At 38.9% G+C, this 12,857-nt stretch overlaps 1 protein-coding gene across 1 annotated transcript in view; it reads right to left on the bottom strand.

Moving 5' to 3' along the window:
- The window catches only part of LOC104274719 (multiple PDZ domain protein-like), a gene marked incomplete at both ends in the record, with an annotated part of 40,593 nt that overhangs the window by 24,483 nt on the left and 3,253 nt on the right, over positions 1-12,857 (bottom strand). The window contains 6 exons of the mRNA XM_009870425.1: positions 251-330; positions 2,049-2,138; positions 3,475-3,670; positions 5,142-5,230; positions 7,357-7,471; positions 10,357-10,560. Coding sequence (XP_009868727.1) covers positions 251-330; positions 2,049-2,138; positions 3,475-3,670; positions 5,142-5,230; positions 7,357-7,471; positions 10,357-10,560 — 774 coding nt within the window. The remainder of the gene's footprint in view (positions 1-250; positions 331-2,048; positions 2,139-3,474; positions 3,671-5,141; positions 5,231-7,356; positions 7,472-10,356; positions 10,561-12,857) is intronic.

Here is a 12,857-nt window from a genome sequence, read left to right as displayed (position 1 = left end):
AGAAAATCTGTAAAACAATACTCATACACACAGTAAACTACAAAGCTTGTGATTATTTTGCTAAAATGAATTCAGAAAAATATATAATCATATTTGAAGTTTACAATCAAAACACAATAAATTCAACAGATTAAGAAGCATATGTATGAATTTTACAAATAAAGGAACAATTACAATACAAACATATTTCTATTTGTATAATATGTGGACACATCAAAGGAATTTACAAATATAATCAAAGTTTACGTACCACTATTTCATAATTTGAACCCATAATCCTCTGCCACTTTGCCTTAGCAGCTGCTTCTTCTGTAGTAGTTAGCTGGAAATCTAAAAGTTATGTCTGAGATTACTGTGACAGCATTTTGATATATTTAAACTAGTCTCAGTGTTGAGTGCATTTATGGGCACAAAGTAAATAAAAATGCTACATGAATGCCTCAGATATTTGTTAAACCCGACTGTATGCAAGGTGGTCATATGGTTTCAACGGATGATCAAAATACTTTCGTACGTGATAACTGCATACTGATCCTCTTGGACAGACCTTGCATTTTATAGAGAGTGCCCAAGGAACGTTTTCAAACAAAATCTACAGGATTTGTACTTCCAAAACTATGAGCACAACTGTAAAATATTTTTTTTAAAACTGTAGGTCCTAGAGGGCAGTGAGAGAATGGAAGACTTAACCTGAGGTTTTTCATGGTGTTTTTTTTGTTAGATTCACATATACGCACACATACAGTGAGAATAACCCTTCTAGCTAAAGAGCAGCAATGAAACCAGAAGAGAAGGAGGTGAGAAAAGTAGTGATGTTGCAAAAAATGCAATGATAGGCTAGGCAGTAAACTTCAGCAACTCTTGACTGAAAGTTTATCTGCAGGCTGAAAAGATAGAGAAATGCTTTCCTCCTGCTCCTCTTCTCCTCATTCATACTGTTTAAATTCTAGGACAGGGAAACAATAAAAAGCAGTATCTAGATACAACAGCCAGCAAACACAGCAAATTTAACAAAACCCTACATGATTTTATATTCAAGGTCCATAGTCTGTGCTTTGCCTACACTAAGTATCAAAATAAACTCTTCCAATGTGAAAGCTCATCGCAAACATTGAAATCCTTATTACAAGGTTAAATTCTCAGTTCCCACTGATGTTTAGTAAGAATCCGAAGTGACTAACAGCCTCAGAGAGTGCTTTAAATCTTGTCATCGCTCACGAACATTATTAAAGGCAAGTGTTATGTGGCATTCAAATACGACAATACTTTTCCCAAAGCTGAGATCCTGCAGTATCTGAAGGAAAGGTGTTAAATTCTTCAGCTATCCAGGGTAACAGAAAGCATGAGTTAGGAAAAGATACATATTACAGAACTCATATAGGTGATGCTTTTCAGTTCCCCTCTAGCTCTGGAAGCAGGAAAATGTCAGAAAACACATGAAGTGTTGTCTCAATCTGGAAAACATATCACATAGGACTCCTGAAATGCTGCATAGTGCCCTAAAAGCTCAAGAGCAAAAGGAAAATACTCATTAGAAAGTAAGAATTTCCACAAAAAGTATGGGAAAAATCAGAGCATAACAGTGCATCAGAACTACTCAATTTCAAACATTATCAGAGAACACGGAATGAAATGAATGCAAGCTCAGGAATTTTGTGAAAAGAAAATTTATCAGAAGATGCAGAAATCCTGGAACTGCAGTTGGGCAGATGCAGGCAGTTGGAAACGTAAGATAAGGAACTGAACAATGAGAAGGGAAAAGGTTTAATACAGAATAGAAATGCAAAGCTAAAGAGAGGGCTGAGGACGTAGGAGAAGCACACAGCTTCACGTGACATCTCCAACACATGTTATTTCCACACGTATACGGTAGTCAATGATCTTACAGCACTCAAGAGTACGTGCTCACAGGTATGATTTAGCTTTATTTTCTAGCTGTACCTCAGCTACACAGCACACAGGAGATGGAAAGGCACACAAAACACCTCATCTCCGTGTCAGCACACCCAAGTGCAGTTTCAGAGGATAAAATACTAAACGTTCAGAACCTGTTTCCTGTTGTTTCACATCCTCTCCAGTATTTACCGCACTGGTGCTGCATGGCAGTGATGGAGATCCCTGTTCTGTTTCACTGAAATCTAGAAAAAGAAGAATAAGCCTTTTCAGCTATTTTACATGTTACAATATTCATCAAGTTCAAACGCATGTCTCAGGGCATTGACTCTCTCTTCCACTGGACTTCACAGGATCCATATCTGGCAAACGTAATCTGGTATGAGAGACCCAGAAGAAATACTGTATTTTAAAGATATTTTGTCTTTTGGTAGTGCTTTGCCTTCTTCGATGGATTTTTCAATGAAATAAACAAACAAAAAAAAAGCACAACTATCAGTAGCTGCTGAAAGATTGAAAGGTTACTGGAAAACATGTAACATTCTTTAGCACTTTTGTATGATCTCTCTCTTTTTTTCTTTTTTTTTTTTCTTTTTTTTCCTGTTCTTCCCTTTGTGCCATTCAGGAAGCTGACATTGCAAAATGAAAATGCTACTGAATTGGAAACCTGCATCACTCACAAGACTTTTCACTTGTAGAAAGCCTCTACTACCAGAGAGTTCTGTTAGGTATGTTGTTAGCTGTCAGCTGTCTCGAATACCTCTAGGCTGCAGAAACAGCCCTTTCTGAGCATTTCCTCTATGTTCTCCTACAGGTGGGAATAAGAGGATACCATACTGGTAACACACTACTGTGTCTTCTAAAATTTTGTACAAAGTGTAGATTACGCCTCAGTCTATGAGTTCTGATATGCTTGTGCTGTCATCAACCTGTAATATAAGTAGCTGAAAAAAAATCTGTGCATCCAGCCTCTGTGCAGAAATTCTGTTCAAGCACACTGACTTCCAAACCTCAGCACACATACTTTGAGGCACACACAGTGTAAGATTAAGCTTTACTAATTGCATCAGCAGCAAAATTAATATTGGTCATTGGGTTCTGAATTTTGTACACATATAAAGTTAATGTCAGGTTATTAACAACTTCTAGATATAGGCCACTCCACTCATACCTCAAGCTTTTGACTCTGACACACAAGACTGAAAGGAATTGAGACTTGCTTTTGCTCATTGTGGAGGGTATCGCTTTGCTTGCTCTTGAATGCAGCTACCCTTGAGCACAAATAAAAAATTCACTGCCTGCTTACCATTTGAAGATTTGCAGGATCAAAGTCTCAAAGCAATTCAGCCAGAAGTGTGATGCAGCACGGAGCTTTCAACACTCACTTTGAAAATGTAGCAAATAATACCACTGTGTCTAAAAGATTAATCAAACCATAGTAGACCAAATTGTCCCCTCACGTACACAGCTCTGCCACCAGTAATAGCTACCCAGAATGAATCCAGCCCATATTATTTCCAGTTTGCAATTGAGAAGAAAATTGTTTCAAGCCAACTTTAAAGCAAAGCCAGTTTTAATTACCTTTGGCTGTGCTACTATCCATTGTTTGGAACAGTAAGTCCTTTTCAGCTGCAGCATTGAAGTCCTCCTGGGGCTGAATATGATTTTCCTGCTTAAGCCCTCTTCTGATCAAAGTGAGCCGAACCGTTTGTCCTGTGTGCCGCAAAACATCAACTGCTTGCTGGTTAGTAAAACCCTGAAGATTTGTTCCATCCACCTGCAGGATTAAGCAGCTTTTCAGCCCACAAGACACCACCCAGGAAAAAAAAAAAAATCCAGGGCAAAATAACATGGTATGCTCTCAGCATCTGTTAGCCTGAGCACAAAGCAAGTGGAGGGACAGGAACAAAAGCCTGGATGACTAAACAACACTGGGTACACTGAGCACTTTCACTGGAGTACCTCACAGCTAGTATCCCAGCAAAGTGGGGAGAAGTGCTTCAGGTGCGCAGCACAGCGTGGCCACAGAGATCTGCTCTGCAAAGGTGGGAGAGGATGCAACATGTGCTGCGTGGGGCACATTGTGCAGCCTGCCTGCTTGACCTCTGAGGAGAAAATACTGGGTGAATAAAGCAGCATAGCCACTGTTAGGAACGCTGGGATGGGGAGGGTGAGGAGAGACACATCCATCCACTGTGGTAAGAAGAAATACATAGCACAGCCTTTCTGAGGCCAGCTGACCTCAGGCACAGCACTACTGAATGCTATGAATTCCAACTTCCCAAACACTGTATCAGCCATTCACAAACTATCTCTGGCCAATCATTTCAGTATTTTAAAGAAAAAAAGATTTTGAGCTCTTCAGTTTAAAGCCATTCCATTGTTTATTAACTCAGGTTTTTCTTCTGAAACTCAAGACTATGGCATTGCTCAGTTTCATTCCATTATCTCTAGTACACATCGCTTTTTATCCTCCTCTTCCTGCAAACTCTCTATTATCCTATTATTTCTCTGTCTCACCCCCAGCGCCTTTAATTTCCAAAATACAACACTATATTCCTGTAGTTGTTTCTACACAACACACATATTCCATTATTTTAATTCCTCCTGCATGAAGAATGAGTTCCCCCAGACCCATAACATTTTGCTGCCCTTCTCTGAACTTCTTTCACCTCTGGTGCTCCTCTAAATATAAAGTAGTTAAAAATGAGTGGCACTTATTTAGTTATCTTCCTCTACATGTAAGCAAATCATACTCAAAAAACATTTATTATACTTTTGTTTGAGGTCACTTAAATGGAATACATGCACTTTTTCTTAGTGCCGCTTTCACACAAATTCAAGGACAGCCACAAAAACATGACTGATGCACTCATGACCTGGTTTTCACCACACAACCAACATTTTGTCCATGAAAATATTTTCTTCTTTCCCTGAGCATCTACAACTTTTATGATATACTTTTAAAATCATTTTGGAAACAGTCGTTTCATTTGAATTGGACTTCGAAACTTTGCCTTTACTAAGCAGTCTCAAAGCTCCGACTGATAAGACACATACATACAATGCATTTTCTTAAAAAACATAAGTTACCCACAGGTAGTAAAATCAGAAATCTAATGTGAAGTCAGGAAGAAAAAGGACTCACCATTTTAACACCAATCCTAAATGTACAAGTACAATACGAGCATTTCTTTACAACATAGTTTTGTAGACAAGTGATCACGTTCCTTTCTGTGTTTACTTACAACTATAATTTGATCTCCCACATGGATTCTGCCATCATGTTCAACAGCACTGCCCTTTGTAATGCTTTTCACAAAAATACCAGAAGGTTCTGGGATGAAGAAACAGTGACAATTGAATTACTTAATTTATTAAGAATCAATTTAAATAATGCAATAATCTCCTACTAATGCCACCAGCCAAAGGGAGAAAAAGAAAGAAGACACGATTTCCAGATGGGAAAAGAAGAGAATCATCAAAAAAGTATATGCTTTAAGTAAAACATGTATGTTACTCTTTTCCTAAAGGGTGACTCTGATTAAATGTCAGCTTGCATTGGACCAGATTTCATTGATCATCTTACCTTGGCAAATTCCAATTCTTGCTGCAAAACAGTAAATATTCTAACTTACTTTAATCTAAATGTTGAAACCAACATGGCCAAAAAAAAGTATCTCTGCCTCTTGGTCAGATTCAAAACTGCAGAATAGGAAATTAATTTTCAGTACACTAACGTGGAAAATTGTATATTTTCTATGTACTTACTGACTGCTTAAGAAAATGCATGCTTGGATAACCAAAGGTAGAAAAATGTTAAGGTACAGGACTTCAACTTACATTTGAATCAGCTTTTAACTACAGCCCTAAGTCATACCTGATTCAATAAAAAAAAAAAAAAAAGACATAAAGGAATAAAAAAAATTCAAACCCTGAAACAAAACCTTCTTAGGCATTTTAGGCATTTTGTATCAGAAGGAAAAGTCCTACACATAAAACACATTACACTTAAACAGAAGGGACATTTTAAAAACATAAATCAATTTCAGGAGAAGCATACTGGAATTTGAAACCACAGCTCAGTGAAGTGAAAATCTATAGAGTTCCTACACGTACATTTTGCATAGTATAAATAAAATTGAGAAAAATACTAGCACAAACTAGCATGAAATCTTGTCTTAGGAACACAAGCCTGTAACACTGGTATCAGAAATCTTACCAGAATCTACTTTCTCTGAACAAATGTTCCAATTCTGTTAAACGAATACATTTCATGGGAAGACAATCAACAACAAAATGAGTTTTAACAGCTGTCAAGGCACCCCAGTGCCTTTGCAGACCTGTAACCCATCTTTCACTGGGCCTCAACATGAGAAAAGTAAGCAGGAAAGACGGCTAAATCTATGTTTTGCTTTAATGACTATACTAAATTTAGAAAAAATATGACTGCAAATATATTTAAGCCATGATATTGACAATTCATTTCTCTTTTTAATTTATTTTTTTTTCCCCAGGTTTTATGAATAATTAGATGTCTGACCTTACTAATTTCCAAATGCTCCTATATCCTGTAACAGCTATATGGTAATATGACCAGTTGTTATTTGTGATTCATGAAAGATTCAGCTGCAGATACTGCTGTCCAGTAGGTTTTATTGCTGCTTGTCTGACAGCAAAGCTGTTCTTTAACTGTTAAGTCACAAAATTACGTGAGATGCCCAATTAATTCCTAAGGCAAGAATATTTTAATGCAGTTACATGCAGCACAGTAATTTAAAATCAAATTTAGGTGATAGTTAAGAACTAAATCAGTTAAAATACGCTATCAGTTCTAGTGCACGTTCTACAATTTTATTTGCCTTTTAAAGATTCAACTTGAAGATGCTAAACAGTAGACTTAAATGAACTGTGACCATCCTGTTCTATGAAATAGACTTTTAAAATTTAGTCCAGCTTCTTAGAGCCAACTAATCCCCCCTAAGGAGGCCTAACAAAGTTCTGAGTCATTTTCTGAAAAAATGTCATAAAAATACACAGCTGTACATGAATACTGTTGCATGTATTTATTTAACTTATTTATTAGCTGTGACAGCCCAGAGGTCAACAAGCATTTATTATAGCCAGAAGTCACAAAGGAATTCTTGATCTGTCAGCAGTACTACACACATTATTTAAAGAATAGTAGCAATACCTCCTAAAACTACTCGGAATTAACGTATTATCTTTTAAGAGCCTTTTAAAAATGAAAATGTAATTTAATAACACTTAGTTCTGACAAAAATGGCTCAATCTATTTTAGAATTGTTTTGCAATTCCTTTTTCTTTATAAACTTGAAAAATATTTGAGCGGTTTAAAGTTAATTTTAGTTTTGGTCTGTACAACTTCAAAAAAAGTCGTTGATGCACATACAACACAGTACACAAAACATTGCATAGCAAACGGCAGGAATCAATCCTTACCTGACGTTTTGTCTCCAATGTAACCAGCAATAGTTATTCCTAATCCCTGGTTGTTTTTAGTGAGCTCAACATTAAATTTCTCACCATCTCCACAGCTATCAACAGAAGCATCTGCCTAATAAGAAAAGCATGATTAGGACGGAGGCTTTTTTTTCCTTTAAAGATCCACTACAGTCCTTGATGTCGTTAACACGGTTAAAAAAAAAAAAAAAAAAGTACCAACTTTGGTCCTGCTCTTATTTGGTGTTCAGCAGAGAAACTAGATACAGGTAACAGTCTTCACTCTAAAGCAATGCAGCTGATTGTCCTCCCCACCCCGCTGCCTCTGAGATATCACCCTCTAACCTACAAAATAACTATTTGATGACTAAAATGTCTGGTGAAATTTGCACAAATTTAACAATGAATCTCTTGTACATTAAGTTACAGAAGCTATGCTTAAGCATTAGAATATGTAGCTTGCATCTGGGACCGCCTCAGAACCAGCTTAAGTGTGTTGTGTTATTAAAAAGAAGACAAAAAGATCAAAATTGAATTTTGCATTCGATTTGTTTAAATTCCTGTTCAACAACTAGTTATGTTTTTTCCTATGCATGCCAAGTTTAAAACATAATAAAAGCTACTACTAGTGAGGCAATTATATTTCTTGTTTTTGTAAGACTTGAAAATTTTGGGTTAGAAAGTAGCAATCACACTTCCAGTTAGGTAGATAGTGAAAATTTCTGCTAATACCTACGACGATCCTCTGAATTTCAGTAACAAAGAATTTTTGGGTAGCGAATTCATATATTTATTGCTAATGAAAGTAAAATACATATTAAAATCCCATTTCAACAACTTTGGTTTTGCATTTAGAAAAAAAAATCAACTTATAAAAATTAAATTTCAATTTTTAAAAAATATTTCATCTTGCAGCTCAGAACATAGTTAATAGCCAGTTCCATAGCTGATACATATCAGCATATCATATGATGACATATATAAGGCTTCAGTTTCACTGTATTTTTATAGACATCAAAATTTATGCACATATTTTAAAAGGGAATTCATAAATACAGTATGAATCTATCAAGATCCTGCTATCCTCGTATTTTATTCTTCTCTTTTGTGTGACAAACAGCAGCTAGCATTTTTTAAAGTGCCAATACGGCAACCAAGCTTGTGGCTCATGCTAACTAAAACCAGTTTGACTAGGTAAGTATGCACATGCCAAAAAAAAGACTTCAGGAGAGCTATGGTGCTACTTGCCAAAAGAGAAACTGACTTCAATTCTTTATCTGAACAACTCCACCTCAAACCACAATCAAACACCAGAAAAATAAATTTCTACTGCTTCAAGTAGCTCTCTGCTTGATAACAAAACTATTTTGGCCACAGGTAATGCTACTACTAGAAATCTGCTCCCATTTCTGTAACTGCATGAATTTTTACAGGATAGACATCTGCAGGGAAGACGATGAGATGTGTCCATCCTGTAAAGCCATTCTGCTCTCGCTGGTAGATTCAAGAACATCATGAAGCCTTCATCCACCCTGTATCTGTCAGGAAGAACTGACAAACCAAGACATTTCCATCATCATCTTCCCTCCAGACTTGAATTAAATAGGACTGCAGCACCATTAGTGGGTTGCTCCTTCCAAGAACAAGATTTTGTGCAGGCAGAAGTAGTTTAAAAATAGCCTGCCTCCTGCCAGGAGAGATGTGCCAGGAAAAAAGTATTGAGAAGGATGGAAATGGAGAGGAAGGTGGCAAAAAAGTTTTGCCACTTGGTGTTTTTGAGCTATTTCCTTGGTACCAGAAATCCTACACATCCTGCACCTGCAGATACAGCCTTCAACACTGCATCATCTAACTCCTTTTCTGCGACTGCTGCTTTTCAGTTAATAAAATTTGGGCTAAATATTGATCCGTTTATGCAAAATACAGCCAGGTTTTCTTGCCTCTCAGTGCTGTAGAGACACAGAAGTACCAGTCCATCTCCCCTCACAGATACTCAGAAAACTCCACATTAAGATTATTTTTCTTTGTATTACAGCCACAAAAGAGAATGAATATATGTTTGTTTTCCACAGATACAACTACAGTGGACAAGAGGCAAAACAACCGTAATAATGCAATAGTTTTTTTTCTTCCAGAATTATGTGTCTTGTAACTTGGAAGAAAACATCTAGAAAAACAACAGGAGAAAGTAAAACTAAAAATTCTTTGCAAGGCATAAATTCTATCTGGTTGTAGGCTCAAAACCAACCACCCTTTTCTTCCCTTATTCACTTACTCCACATATTCATATTTAAATGTATCTGGTCATAATTATATGTGACAAAATACTACTATTCCTGGCTCCCATGAAACCATGCTTTGCTGCTTACATGCAAATGACCTATTTTGTAGAGGTTTTATGCTGTCAGGACATGATAATATTTACAGCACTTTTTAAGTGGCTGACAATTGTAGAGGAGTAACAGCATAGAGAGTACAATTATCAGCAAGGGAATAAGTGTAGCAGCTGGCTGACTTTTTTTGGAAGATGTCTAGCAAATGAGCAATGCCAGGTGATGTAGGAAAGGAGCAGCATCTGTGTGCTGGTTGGCACAGGGAGTAACCATCTGATGAATGGCTGCAATGATAACAAAAATAAGATATGCTCCTGGAGAAGAAAAGGAGAGGCAGACAGAGAAAGGCTACAGAGCGAGCTTACTCTGCCTGAAGAAAAGATTGCATTACTGGACAATCACAAGCAACTCAGAACTATGTTATTCAGATCATACTTGTGGAAGTCCTAAGCCTTGATCCCAAAAGGCTTTGAGCACACAGTGCCTTTGCATTGTGAGCTCATGACATTCAAATTCTCTCAGACTGCCAGCTGAGAACACCCCTGCTGGGAACGAAAATCCTAGCTTTTGAGAACAAAAGCATGAAAGACATTGAAATAGCAGTTAGAACAAAAGGAAGTTTCAAGTAGAAGTTTGCCATGAGTTAAGTATATTCACTGTGGCTTACCTGTTTCTCTGGTGTGGAGATAGGTACTGGTGTACCTGGAGGGACTGCTGGTGGAGGTGGCTCCTCAACAGGACCTCTTGCAATTACCAGTTTCACTCGATTTCCACACTGCCTCAGAACTTGTGCCACCTGCTCACTGCTCATTCCAGCTAGGTCTGTATCACCAATTTTCAGGATGTGGTCTCCACTACACAATCTCCCATGCTGGAGAAAGAATAATGAAGAAAAAATCTGTTATCATTCTGCCATTTCTCCCACATACCACAAGATTAGAAACAGAGTACAGAGCTTTAGTCACTTTCAAGACAAATGAACCAAGTGATATTTTGGATGCCAAGTCAGTATCTTGGTAACATGGCAAAGAGAAGTAGGTGGTCTAATTGGACACTAATTTTAAGACAAATTTCTCAGGAAATATCCAGAATATCCTTTTCCAAGCAGTCAACCACCTGAGCACAGAAAAAAATGCATACAATTTTCGTTCTTACCTACTGGTATTTAACTGTATGTAGATTAGAAAATTTGAGGCTTCATTTCCAAAAAACACTTCTGAAAGTCAACATACAAACATATTAAGCTCTGCACTTCTATTTAAAAGCTGATGCTCAGGGTTAACTGTAACTTCAAAATAAAACATTTCTCCCTTACTGTGATATGGTCATTTATACTGCTTTACACTGGTTTACTATTCTAATGATGTACCTTTAATCAGTAATGCAGTTTCACATGAATTTAGCCCACATAAAAATAATTAAAAGAGAGCTGTAAAAGGAACCCATCTACCTGCTCACGGTAAGAGCATGGCAGTTAATCCTGTCCATACACCCCCATACCGTGTTATCACAGAATCATAGAATTGTCAGGGTTGGAAGGACCTTGAAGTTCATCTAGTTCCAACCCCTCTGCCATGGGCAGGGACATCCCCCACTAGATCAGGTTGCCCAGAGCCCCATCCAGCCTGGCCTTAAAAACCTCCAGGGATGGGGCTTCCACCACCACTCTGGGCAACCTGTGCCAGTGTCTCACCACCCTCATGGTGAAGAACTTCTTCCTAATGTCTAGTCTAAACCAATCCATCTTTAGCTTCAATCCATTCCCTCTAGTCCTACCACTACCCGACATCCTAAAAAGCCTCTCACCAGCTTTCTTGTAGGCACCCTTGAGATACTGGAAGGCCACAGTAAGGTCTCCTTGTAGCCTTCTTTTCTGCAGACTGAACAACCCCAACTCTCTCAGTCTGTCTTCATAGGAGAGGTGCTCCAGCCCTCTAATCAGCCTTGTGGCCCTTCTCTGGACACACTACAGCACATTCAAATCTTTCTTGTGCTGTGGGCTCCAGAACTGGACGCCGTGCTCCAGGTGGGGTCTCATGAGAGTGGAGTAGAGGGGGAGAATCACCTCCCTTGACCTGCTGGCCACGCACCTCTTGATGCAGCCCAGGACACGATTGGCTTTCTGGGCTGCAAGTGCACACTGACGGCTCATGCTGAGCTTCTCATCCACCAGTACCCCCAAGTCTTTCTCTTCAGGGTTGCTCTCAAGCCAGTCACTGCCCAGCCTATACCTGTGCTTGGGATTGCTCTCGCTTGGCCTTGCTGAACTTCACATTTTCAAGGGCCCACCTCTCATGCCTGTCCACGTCTCTCTGGATGACATCCCTTCCCTCCAGTGTGTCAACTGCATCACACAGCTTGGTGTCATTGGCAAACCTGCTGAGGGTGCACTCAATGCCACTGTCCATGTTGCTGGCGAAGACGTTAAACAAGACTGGTCCCAGTGCTGATACTTGAGGGACTCCACCACCACTTCTGTGGCTGGAAGACTGATAAGACTATACAATCTTTAACTATCATTAATGCAGTCCTAGATACTTGTCCAATGGACAAGCTTGAAATGAGCTGTGATCACCAAACTCAATTTGCATGAACCCTTCAAGCATGGGAAAAGCCTGTGTCTTGAAGCAGACATGAAGCCACAAGCCTGCTCCAAGCTTCAGTAAGCCCAGTGGAAAGAAGCAGATGTACTTGTTAGCTGTTGGGGCAGAGCAAGCGTTTGGTGCCCCCTGCCACCGCTGGATTACAACCAGTATATTCATGAAAGAATTAGCAGCCTAAATGTATAATATAACATGTTTGAAAATGTGATTTAGAGCCCAGTCCAGCTTTAACACGCAACTGTACAGATCATCTGCACTTGTATTGGGTTGGCGCGGCCGGATTTTAGTGGCGGCAGGCAGGGAGCTGCAGGGTGGCTTCTGCAAGAAGCTACTAGAAGCTTCCCGAGTTTGATAGAGCCAATGCCAGCCAGCTCCAAAGAGGGACATGCCACTGCACCAAGGCTGAGCCTATCTGTCTCTGTGGAAACATATTTAAGAACGGGGACAAAGAACTGCACCACAACAGCTGGCACGGAGATGGAGGAGTGAGAATCTGTGAAGACACCAAGGTCAATGAAGAAGGAGAGGGGGGAGGATGGGCTCCAGGCGCCAGAGCAGAGAGCGC

This window comes from Apaloderma vittatum, unplaced genomic scaffold (assembly GCF_000703405.1).
Source record: "Apaloderma vittatum isolate BGI_N311 unplaced genomic scaffold, ASM70340v1 scaffold12985, whole genome shotgun sequence".
NCBI lineage: Eukaryota > Metazoa > Chordata > Aves > Trogoniformes > Trogonidae > Apaloderma > Apaloderma vittatum.
Note: the sequence above shows the minus strand (reverse complement) of the source record. Positions and strands in the feature narration are given on the sequence as shown.